This window comes from Pygocentrus nattereri, chromosome 15 (assembly GCF_015220715.1).
Source record: "Pygocentrus nattereri isolate fPygNat1 chromosome 15, fPygNat1.pri, whole genome shotgun sequence".
Classification (NCBI taxonomy): Eukaryota; Metazoa; Chordata; class Actinopteri; order Characiformes; family Serrasalmidae; genus Pygocentrus; species Pygocentrus nattereri.
Genome location: NC_051225.1, coordinates 26,922,851 through 26,935,591, shown reverse-complemented (window position 1 = coordinate 26,935,591; position 12,741 = coordinate 26,922,851). Strand labels below are relative to the sequence as shown.

General features: G+C 41.3%; 1 protein-coding gene across 1 annotated transcript in view; it reads right to left on the bottom strand.

Moving 5' to 3' along the window:
- The window catches only part of ankrd13c (ankyrin repeat domain 13C), a 43,327-nt gene that overhangs the window by 29,274 nt on the left and 1,312 nt on the right, over window positions 1-12,741 (bottom strand). Inside the window, exons 2-3 of the mRNA XM_017712027.2 lie at window positions 11,717-11,758; window positions 3,603-3,707 (exon numbers count right to left, since the gene is read on the bottom strand). Of these exons, the coding sequence (XP_017567516.1) occupies window positions 3,603-3,707; window positions 11,717-11,758 (147 nt within the window). The remainder of the gene's footprint in view (window positions 1-3,602; window positions 3,708-11,716; window positions 11,759-12,741) is intronic.

The window sequence follows — 12,741 nt, the reverse complement described above, 5'->3', positions numbered from 1 at the left end:
CGGAGGCAGTTGGGAGAGCAGAGAATCCCATACAACCCTGTCCCCTGCAACTTCCTCCAGCCCATTCCCAGGGACCCCAAGCTGCTCTCAGGCCAACCCTGGGGTTTTGTCCCGGTAGGCTGTGCCTGGTAAAACCCCCACTGGGAGGCGTCCAGGGGGTGTCCGGATCAGATGCTCGAACCACTTCAGCTGGCTCCTCTCAATGCGGAGGAGTAGCAGCTCTACTCCAAGATTCTCACGGATGGCCGAGCTCCTCACCCTATCGAATAGGGTGTAGCCTGCCACCCTGCAAAGAAAGCTAATTTTCGCCACTTGTATTTGCAATCTCATTCTTTTGGTCATTACCCACAAACGAGGGTCTGAATGTAGACCGACCGGTAAATAGAGAGCTTCGCTTTATGGCTCAGCTTCTTCTTCAACACTACAGTCCAGTACAGTGACCGCATTACTGCTGCCGCCCGTCCCAGCCTGTGGTCGATCTCACAATCCCTCTTCCCATCACTCGTGAACAAGACCCCGAGATACTTAAACTCCTCCACTTGGGGCAAGTCCTTTCCCCTTACCTGGAGTGGGCATGCCATCCTTTTCCGGGCTAAGACCATGGACTCTGCTGCAAACCGCTCCAGTGAGCGCTGTAGGCATCCATGTAATCAAGCCAAAAGAACATCATCTCAATCACGAACAGGAGTTGGGACAGGGTTCAACCCTGCCAGTGTCCAACGCTAAAACGGAAAGGGTCCGACTTAATGCAGAGTATATGAACACAGCTCTCACTCCAGGAGTATAGAGACCAAATGGCCCGGAGTAGTAGCCCTGGCACCCTACTCCCAGAGACCCTCCCACAGCATATTTCAAGGAACATGGTCATAAGCCTTCTTCAAATCCACAAAACACATGTAGACTGGGTTGGCAAACTCCCATGCCCCCTCAAGAAACTGTGAGAGGGTGTTCCACGGTTGGAACCTGCATTGCTTCTCCTCAATCTGACGTTCAACTATTGGTCGAAGTCTCCTTTACAGCACCTTGGCATAGACTTTCCCAGGGATGCAATATTGCAGAGGCACATCAGCCATGACAGCCCCACAATACCCAGAGCCTTAAGCATCTCCAGATGAATCTCATCCATCCCCGGTGCCTTGACAGTGAAGAGCTTGCCAACTACCTCAGTGACCTCCACCAGGGAAACTGAGCTTGACACGCCAGAAGCCTCCAGCCCTGACTCCCGTGAGGGAGGCATGTCTCCCGGATTAAGGAGTTCTTCAAAGTGCTCCTTCCACCAACCGACAACATCCTCACTTGCAGTCAGAGTTTTTCCACCCCTGCCGAATACAGCTAGGGCGCAGCCACCACGACCATTCCTGAGTCGCCGAACAGTTGTCCAGAACCTCCTTGAAACTGACCTAAAGTCTTTTTCCATGGCCTCACCAAACTCCTCCCACACCCTGGATTTTGCTTCTACCATCATTGTGGCTGCCACCTTTTTTGCCTGTCGGGAGTCCTTCAAGCCATCCAGTCCCGAAAGACCTCTTTCTTCAGCTTGATGGCCTCCCTCACCACTGGTGTCCACCGGGGTTTCTTGGGTTACCGCCCCAACAAGCTTTTGGCCACAGATATGCCTGGCAGCTTCCACAATGGAGGTTTTGAACAGGGTCCATTCAGACTCCATGTCCCCTACCTCCTCCGTGACATGAGAAAAGCCCTCCCGGAGGTGGGAGTTAAAATCATTCCAAACAGGGGACTCGGTCAGTCGTTCCCAGCACACCTTCACTATTCACTTGTGCCTACCGGGCCTGACCATCAGTCTTCCCTACCATCTGATCCAACTCACCACCAGATGGTGATCAGTTGACAGCTCAGCACCTCTCTTCACCGAAGTGTTCGAACATATGGTCCCAAGTCAGATGAAACGACAACAAAGTTGATCATTGACAATAAGTCCAATAACAATTCACCATTCGAGTTTAGATCAGAAAGGCCATTCTTCCTAATCACTTAGCTCTGAAGATCCCTAGACCACACAAGCCCTTCCGCCACGACAAGGCCCCAATCCAGGAAGGGGATATATCCCTTATGTAAAACATCTAACACCACCTTATGGGGCCCCGCCTAGTATCACCTAAAGCTAGACTGTGTATGTTGATCTTAACTCTATGTGGTCTAAGGGCATTTTCTCAATTTTTGCAAGTCTTCTTAAATTTGCCTTTAACGGTACTTGCATATAACAGGATACCCATGTGTTTTCTACTAAAATGCTGCATTACCTTTACTGTCTTAACTCTCCACACGTGTGTCTGATGTCAACTGAACATCGACTAAAGAATGAAGTCCTTACTGATTTCCTGAGTGTCCATTTGTCAGTTTCACACAAAATATAGACAGACACACGAACCTGCCAGTTACACACAGTAAGATGGAGATGCATATCATCTCATCCCCTCTTCATAGCCTAATAACTGATGAGTCAGAAGATGAAATGTAAAGGACAGATTCTACAGACTCAGCAAACGTCTGAACCATATTTCACTGTCGTATTATCGCAAAAATAGAGCAATGTATATAGAAACATTAAATCGGACATGCCGGCACATTTGTGGCCCTCGGAGGATTAACAAAAAATTATTATTTATGACCGGTGATTCTAAACTTTTGCATGGTCACTGACTGTATTTAACTTAACTTAAATTTCAATTAAATTTCTAGCAGTATCAACGCACTGGAGGGATGGACACTACATTTAAATGTGCACATAACCAACTACACTGCACTACGAAAAAACTAATATACTACAACAAATTCAAAAGGGCATGCCGATGTGAAAACAGTTCCTGTCTAACTGCCAACCTGGCCTCTTCTGAGATAAGGATTGTTTTTGAGCCTTCACATGCTTTAACCCCCTAAATATTCAAAATAACTCACCCAGCTAGTGGGGAACAAATCTAACAGACGGCCTTGTTTCAAAATCAGGAAGTAAATATGAAAACATGAAAATCTATTAGAGCTTTTTGCATAAAGGAACCGTTGCAAATTCATTGCACTGCATGACTGAGAGTGCCTTCTTTTGACCTCATTTTGACATTCGTCCTACCCTGAAAAAGACGATGACAACGACAGCTACAAAAACAACAGCCCTAAAAATGGCAGCTGCTGAGATTTTTTCGCTTTAACCTTTAATTCTGCTAGCGACAATGTGCGGAACAGGAACCTGTAAAACTGGGCTAATATGTATGATCAAAGCAGTCAGACTGGCTGCAGCCAGTGTACGCTGACACATCTGACACAAACACACATTCACAATTATTTACTCACCCAAACACTCAAACACACACACTTTCATCTCATAACCAAGAGGAATTTCTCCCTCAAGCAATAAACGAACTGGGTAACAAATCCAAATACACTACTCATTTTCAGCAACAACTAATTTAAGGTCAGTTTCAGTATCATCACTGAGTTGAATGCAAATCTCTGTGCCTCTGCACTTACATGAACTGATTTCCCTTCAAGGAGATGCAGCATAAACAAAATGAGAGGCCCAAAAGGGGCTACAATAAGGTCTGAGAAAAGTGTGCTGCTGAATTCTTCATATAGTGATAGTAACTTACTCATCTGTCTGTCTCCATAGCTGATGGCCTCCGCTAGAGGACTCCATCCCTGAGCATTTTTGACCTTTACTGGTGCATTGTGGGCTAGCAGGAGATGGGCACACTCTGAGGATGAGAAAAAGAAGGAAAATGCATTAAAAAGAGCAAAGACATAAACACAGGAACAGCATTTCTGCAATTCTTTAGGCTTGTCAGAGACGTTTGCCAGGTTTTTGGATTCAGATTCAGAAATTACACAGGAATCAAACAAATGTAACCAACACTTGAAAAACACTAAGACAAAGGCCTAGCTGCTCTTTTCTAGGGATGTGATGATATGCATGTTAATATTCTTTTTTTTTCTTCCCCTAAACAGGGGTCACGAGATGACACACTCTGTAAATCAGATGCAGTTATAGTTCATGTTATAAAATGCATGATAACAGGAATGTTTCAAACAGCCCATATATACAAACAAGGACTTCTTGTTTGGATTTTTTTGCTTTTTTTTGTCTGTTCCAACTGCTTTGGATTAGATCACTCAGGACAGCCATAAATATCCGCAACATACAGGGTTATAGGACGGCTGTATCTATTACTAAGGCATTTCTGTCCCATTCAAACTGCACACTCTTGTCTTTAACCCAAAAAGAGGCCTAGGAAGCTTAATTTAACATCTTTCTGATGCTACGGGCACAAAGGAACAGCTCTAATTTTGTATTAAAGTCTCCACCTCCCCAGGGAACATGTCCAACTCCAGCAGCTCTAGAAAACCTAATGAAGCCCTTCCCTGGTAACCAAAGTAAAACATGACTCCCGCGATAAAAAGGGCTTGTGTGCTCGGCACAGGAGGGTGGCAATGGCAATAACATGCTTATTTTCTTGGCAAAACCATAAAAATAACATTGTTTTCTTTCTACTTGTTCATTTTATTCCAAAGAACAGCATATATTCCGCTTCCCTTGGAAAAGCAGCAGCAGCAGCAAACTGTTTCCCTTTTAGCTACCATGGCCCTTGTTCCACAAACCTGGTTCGTTAGAAAAATACGAAACCCAACAGAAACTGCTGAACAAGTGCCTCACTGATTCATTTGTAGACAGAAAAAAAGAAACAGGGAACTGGCAGCAGAGCAGATATTAATAACAACTGTTTTGCAACTCGCTACAACTGACTGCACTAATTATTCAACAAAAGGTGCACCATAACAACAATGCCTTTTTATTCCTCCCACTCAGGCCTTGTTTGAGTGATGCTTGGCCCCTTTAAATGAACACATTTCAGTTGACCTGGAACAAAGGCCTTGCTTAATATCTTCACCAAATCAGACAATAAAGACGTGATGCATATCAACACAGTTTACATAATCTATGCAAATAACACAAGATGAAACTTCTGACAATTTCAGTTAGTCCATTCTTCACAATGTTAAGGACGGCTGCCGTTAAAAAAAGAAATGGTGAGAGATGTGCACATGTTCTGGACTAATTTTTGGTGTAATATTTGACACTCTTAATCAAGTCCTTAACTGTAATTTAGGCCCTAAACCCTTAACAGCCCTATTTGGCATCATCCCTAATTTGTGCCTACCTGCTACTTCACAATGTGTTATTGCCTTCACTAACTTGAAGGCACTAACAGACGTGCCTTAAATGGAAACCGGCCTCTCCTCCATCGCAGGATAGTTGGATCTGGGAAGTTCTATTATGTATGGAGCTCGAAAAGTTAAGAATTTTCCTTAAGGGTTCCTCGAAGTCTTTTCATAGGACCTGGGATTCTATGCTTAATTTTATCAACAACACTTTCACTCAAAGATGACAGTGATGCCTAAATATGTGAATTGAGAGGTTTTTTTTTTCCTCCAGTTTTATTTTTATTTACACATTTGCAGTTTATTATTCACATTTATTATTAATTACATATTGATTTTGACCATCAGCACTCTTGCTTTGGTAGATATTCTGTTTATCTGTCAGATACCCAGGAGCAGCTTTACGGGAAGAAGGGTTCTAGGGGGGTGGGGGCATTACGGTTGAAGGGTTAGGGTAGATAAAGAAGTAATATGTTTGTGACTCTACAAAATGAAATATTTAATAAAAAAAAATAAAAAAAATCAGGGGAAAAAAATAAAGTGGTGTAAACGTCACAAAAGGAGGTTTTGATATGACAACAGTCTCAAAAAAAAAAAAAAACCAACCATCCCAATCAAATTAGAAGACATTTGCTGATTGTAACATTGGAAAAAATAAAATATAAAATGTATATAAAACTTTTGCCATATTTTATATATAAATTTTCCCAATATGATACATTCTGCAAATGTGCAGAAGTGTGTTCTCTGCAAAGGATGAATCAACTTCTATTCGCTTAGGAAAAAACAACAAAAGCATGTAAACTGCCCTGGAGTGCCCCAACCTTTGGTTTACAATTGCATGCATGATCTCTGTAAAACACTAAAAATATGTCTTCACATTCTCAGAGGCCTGAAAAGGGAGCAGAAGTAGCAAAGAAATGTGCCTGAAAATCCTACTCCTCTAATCTACATATCATGTTTATTTAATTGGGAACTCCATATGCATAATAGATGAGTATGATTAACATGCTGATAGGCAGAATTTAATAAGACGTAGTGAAACAGTTACTCCAGCTCTGCTGCCTTAAGTGCAGGGCTATTTCATAACTGAAAAAATAACACTGTGGTTGGCTAATTTGAGGAGTATTAAATAACTGCCACCTCAGAGTGTTTCTGACACAGTCCTCACTAAGGCCTGAAAGTAGGCTGGCACTGTCCTCATGGTCCACAAATCTTCTCTCAGTACCTCAGTGTGTTTTCTTTTCTGGAAACTTATGTCTTGTTCAGTGTGTGTTGCCTTCATTGCTTTGTCTCTAAGGCTACATTCACATTACCAGGTTGAAGTGGCACATCTGATGCTTTCAGGACTGTGTGGACACACAAATCTGATCTTTTCAAATCAGATCTGAGCCACATTCATATGGGGTCCTATATCAGATATGTATCTGATTCGTGGTCATGCAACCTTGATGTGGCACTCAGATCAGAATTCATGTGCTTTTTTGTTTTGTTTTTTTTAGCGTTACCATGGCAGCAGCGCCAAACAGAAGTTAAAGCCTATAAACGGTGGAAAAGCAGCTCATCTCTCCTTTTTCTCCTTTGTCTCGCTCTAATACTGAAGTTGAGAGCTGATCGGAGTTAATCTTCTCAGTGAAGCTCGTTCTGCTCGTTAGTTTGTGCTGATGATGCATGTGATTCATTCACGTGATGTTACTGTGTAGGATGCACTCATGTGGGTCACTTCAGGACTCCGGGTTCGTTCACATTAATACAGATTTGAATCACTTTCCTAAACGAGTGTGAACCATCGTGTCAGAGAGATCGGATTTAAGCAAAAAAATGGATTTGAGCAATGAAGCTTGTAATGTAAACATACACCAAGACTTCTGAAAAGGTTAAAAAAAACCTCTTAGGTAACTACTTAGTAAGCACACTTTAAAAAGGTCAGCCTCCACATTTCTAAATCACACCTCAAGGTTTTCCAAGGCCTGATTCAAATACTGAGGAAATTAAGCCCTTATTTACATCATCTGCTCTTTCCACACAGAAAATTCATCATGCCGCCACAAAACACCAGCTGTTTTTCAGAGAACAGTGTCATATTTAGTGTCCAATATACACAGCTTACTCTCAAATGCAATCAATCAGCCAAGACACAACTGGCGTCCAAAATTCCTTAGTTTTACACTGAAGCCATAAGACTAAATATTGCTAAGAAGTAACAGAAGGCCATGATCTCCAGCATTGAGCAAACTAACACCTGCCTCAAACTACCTGACAACATAATGGATCACAAACAGACCTGCTACATGGTTTCAGACACTGTATGATACACTATTATCTATACAAATGGACAAAAAAGTATACTGCATAACTAAAAACAGCAAAATAACCAGTCACCAACCAGTATACATAGTATTATCCAGTGAAAATAGATAGAAATGTCATCCATTCATCAAAGTTTATTTGAGCCTGTTTATATCTTAGATTAACATCTAGTCTAAAGTTCAGATTGTATTTGGATATACTTGGGCAAGATTCCCTACATCTCCCACGAATATCCTAAGCACCAATCATAGTTTCCATTTAAATCCCAGAAAAATTCCATCAAATATTAAAAAGACAATGAATAAAACAGACAGCTTTGTCTTGCAGCTGCTACAATTTCTGGTCAGCTGTACTAATGTCCAGAGGACTTTTTGGACACTAGAGAGACGTTAAACAGATGAAGCAGATGAACCAACACAAGGCACCACGCCAAAAAAGGAAAAGAATGAAGCTTTTAATTGTATTAAAAATAAATCATTAATCAATCAGATCAAGTTTTTCCCTTTTGATTTCTTTAAATGTTAAGGCTAGTATGTAAACCTGCACACTGCTGTTTACAGAATGACTGTTCCACTCAGCATTGACGGCTTCAAACAGCTGAAAAACAATGGCAAGCTAGTTTATGTTTAACGTAGGACCAAAAATTCTCTAATAAATTCGAAACAGACCGAAACCATTAGTCAAAGCCATTAAATTGTGTTCCATTTGTTTTACACAGGAGCGTACGAGTGTGATACGTGTGGTCCAGACTCCTCCCTGAACACTTCTGAATGTGGTGCTAGTGATTCGATCGTAATCTAATTACGATGCATGCTGGCTGCGTTTACACCTGGCTTTTCATGCCGTCAAGTGAAATCCGTACATAATCCGATCACCAGAATCGCATGTTGATGCAAGGTGTAAACAGCCTCCAGCAGATTACTTAACACCCATGACTGCTTGAGGCAAATGTGTGAGGATTTAGGAATGCAATTTATTCAATGCCAATTGGTGGCATTTAATCTACTTGTTAGCTACATTAGCTTTACAGCTCCAACACAGAACTAAAGGAACAAATCCTGGACACCAAACATGCCTTGGCTGGTCAACTGAGATAATTGTGCAAATCTGATCCATCAACTGTGTAAAAGTGCAAAAACGTTGCAAAGGGTCAGACATTTTCTGGAAAGAGGCAACTGATGGAAGCAAGAAAACAGAAAAGTAATATTTTTCTGGCAGCACCACAGTTGACGGAGCACCCCTGTGCAGCGAGTGTGGGCGTAAATCTCCGAGCCCGAGTTCGGACGGGATGTGATCTGGCCTGCTGGACTGGAAGCACAAAGTCTGCTACTGACAGCCACCACAGAGAGCCAGTCCTGCTGCATGATCTAAGCGTGCCCTCTCATTTCCCTGCTTTGACCTATAAACCCCCACCCCCTACCTCGATTGTATAATGTCAGCATTTAGCAGAAATGCTTTATGTAACAAAGAGCAGACCAGCTGAGCGAATCGCTTGTCCTTACGCTCTTTTCTCCCTCTCGGGCCACCCAGGCTGAAACTCTGGCCATATCCCGTTATTACAGAAAGCGGGGACAGTGCGGCTCTGCTTCGCTCTGCTTAGCTCGGCTTTCATCAGCTGAGTGGACACAAAGAGAGCTGCTGGACCGCTGCCTAGTCACCGCTACAGCAGAGGCCTCATCATCCTGGCCAATCAGAAGCCCTGGATGGACGTGTGCAGGCTGCAGATGGGGCACTTGTCTCAGCACTTGAGCTGGAAAGTTTCTTTCTCTGCCCACTATCAACAAATGAGAATGTTCATCCTAACATACAATTTACATGGAACAATGTTTCTTTTATCCGACACCTGATTAGTTGGAACAGACAACGTAGAGCAACACCCAAAAAAAAAAAAAAAGCATCTATGGAAAAATTACAAAGCCAATGCAACATTTCACACACTGTGCTGCACTAAATCCAACTCAATAATAAAATTGTAATCAAACACGCAGTTGAGAAGTGGATTATAAATACTGACTTTATCCACAACACACTCAGAAATGTATACTGTGTATGATAACATCCAAGCCCAGCATATATCCGAGAACAGACTGTATTAGACCCAAGCAGTTTAGGCCCATTGCATTCATACAAATATTTCAAGCTCTGTTCTGGGTCCGCAAAAAAAGAATCTGGGTTATATTTCATGATTCACCAAACACACAACAACAAATAATGTTTTACCTCCATCACTTCTTACTCAAATATTATTTTTAAATCACTCGAATCATTAAAAAGCTTGCTGTATATTAGTGAAATGAAAAAAGAACCATCTACTCACAGGCCCACCTGCACATTAATATTTTTAAAAGTCTTGTGCTCACAATGAACGCTACAGCGCAGAGCTGACCGCCTACCAACACAAAATCTTCATGAAAATTGCTGGATTACAGTAACACTCACAAACGCATACATTAATATCTCAAAACATGCGTGTTCTGATCTATTGATTTCATCACATTCTAAAGCACCTGTTTGCAAATGATTTGTTGAGTTGCAACACAGTCACAGGAATCACAGATAAAACTGCATGGATCCTGCTTTATTTACTGTGGTAGATTATACGGAGCAGAATTTACCAAATGGCTTGTTTAGTATTCGGGCTGCACTGGAAAACAACTCACACACTCATGGAATACAGAGCAGGAATACTAGGAGAGGCAAGTCATTAGGAGCTGGAAATTTATCAAGTTTGGTTTCAGTTTATCAAGTTTGGTTTCTGAACTCCAGCAAGCGGCCTGCCACAATATTATTAGTAGTATTTCAACTGCACTGATTTTGGGGCATCAGAATTTGTTATAATCATCAACATTCAACAAAGCAGAATAAAATTCTTGGACTACCTTCAAAAATAAATAATCAGAGGAAAGAAGGTTAGTGGAATTATGTTTTCATTGTGTATTTTCTACTACTGTTTAAATAGCTCCTTCAAACACATTTCTAAAGAGGAATTCTACCAATTCTTCAAAGTTTCTGCAGTTGTTAAGATGTAAACAAAGTCTGATGTTTGATGTGAAAAGCTGCGTTCTAGAAAAACTTCAACTTGTTCTATTTCAGTTCTCTTTACAATGGTAGTGACAGGAATTAGGACTTATTATACCTACAGGGAACATAGCCGGTGTATATAGAGTTTATATATGTTATCTTTATAATGGTAAAAGGAATTCTGGACTGAAATCCGATATTTTTCTTGCACATATTTGGCGATGGTGAAGCAGACACTTCTTAAAATTCAGAAATCAGCACATTAGTATAGTATTATATCCATATAAGTAAAATATATTTGCATAAAAAGTATTAAATGCAAATACACGTTAGCACAGCAGCCCAGTGTTGCCTAAACAAGCCACTACTCCAATAGAATGTCATCAAATGTCAGTTTGCAATATAAGCCAAGTTGAAACATCTGTACCATTTTTTTTTTCAAACAATTAACCACTGACTCCAATAGCATTTCGTCATCATTGTGTTTGCCTAGTTAAAAGTTCTCTTTGGAGACTATATTGCATTACAACTCGCTTCGCGTACCTAACCACAATGAATGTAATGAAAAAATAACATTTAAAACCAAATCCTTTTACTAATTTAAAGCAATTGTCAGCCATCAATGTAATCACATCTAGTCTGTGCAATAATTTTGTGACACAGCTTTCAGAGACAATAAGCTCTTCCAACGTCTGATTCTTATCACCACCTCAAACCACCCTGAGTGACCTTGTTTACATCTTAACCATTAAGCAAAAACATTGACTAAAATTCAGTGGAACGCTTGTTTAAAGTCAGTGTAAATGGGAAATTCTCCTATCACATGAGGAAGGGTCTCTGAGCTAGCTCAATGTTTCCACCTGATGAAAGGTGTTCGGAGGGGGGGTGAAAAATGACTACTATTTGCTATTTTATTCCGCCTGCTGGTGCACAGGGAAATAGCCATAACTTAGGATTTCAGAATTAATTACGAGCAAAAGGAAAAAGTCACTACATTCTGATTGAAGCTTATGGGAAAACAAGATTTTTTGCCTTTTTAATGGCTTCAAAATGAAATGTGAAATCTACAACCTCTATCCCCAAGCTGTTGTTCATCCATGATTTTTAATCTTTTCTGTGATCTTTTCTCACTGGTCATGTTTCTTTGCCCTTCTAAACAGTAAAGTGTCACAAAAAGCACCTAAAGTATTTCAACATTACAGCAGTTCCTCCTTACCTTTATGACCCATCATTACAGCCAGATGAAGAGGAGTGTTTCCTGCAGAAGAGAAAACAGAAGAGGGATGAATAAGCACTCAGCCCACATACAACTGCTCCATGAATCAGTACTCTTTAGAGATGAACACGGATGAAGTCCACCGGACTTAAAAATAACTTCAACAGCAGCCAGGCCCGCAACGATGACTGCATTCAGCCTAAACTCTGAAGAAGGCTCCGCTACCCATGCAGAAGAAGCCTCTTTGTTTTTTTGTCCCTTCATGCACGTTTGCCACTTTTTATGTTTAGTGAGGCAGCTGGGAGTTGTTGTGATAAATACTACATGAGGAGAGAAAACAAATAATTCAACACTACAGCAAGTCTACAAAGTGGCTCAAAGCAAAAAAATTGCCATGACCCAGCTGGGTAGCAAGGCCTAGACCAATGCAGGCCATGAGTGTTCAGACACGAAAATAGGACAATTCCACTTGGTTTGATGTCAATTATTCTGTTCGACCGAAACTCAGAGCGAGACTTGTTCTCAATGGTGATGAAAAATCATGGGTTGGAGGTTAACCAGTCTTGCAACCGGAAGGTCACCTATTTGATCCCCTGAGCCGACAGTACGTGACTGAGGTGCCCTTGAGCAAGACGCCCAACCCCCAACTGCTGCAGATAGGGCTGCCCACCGCCCCAGGCAAGTGTGCCTCACTGCCCTTTAGTGTGTGTCTTCACTATTGTGTATGTGGTGTTTTATTGCATGGATGGGTTAGATTGCAGAGGTGAAATTTCCCCACTGTGGGACTAATAAGGCTTTTAACCACTTAAAAAGAGCAAAATGATTAAAGCAACCTCACAAACAGTCATTACATGAATTGGTTAAGAATCCACTGTCTGATGACTAGCATCCTGTTTCATAGCAGTTTTGAGAAAAGATTTTGGCCTAAAATATAAAAGTATTATTTTACCACCATCAACCATACACAAACACATGTAGTCGTTGGTCCGTATAGCAAATAAATGGCTTTATTTGCTCTGTGGATA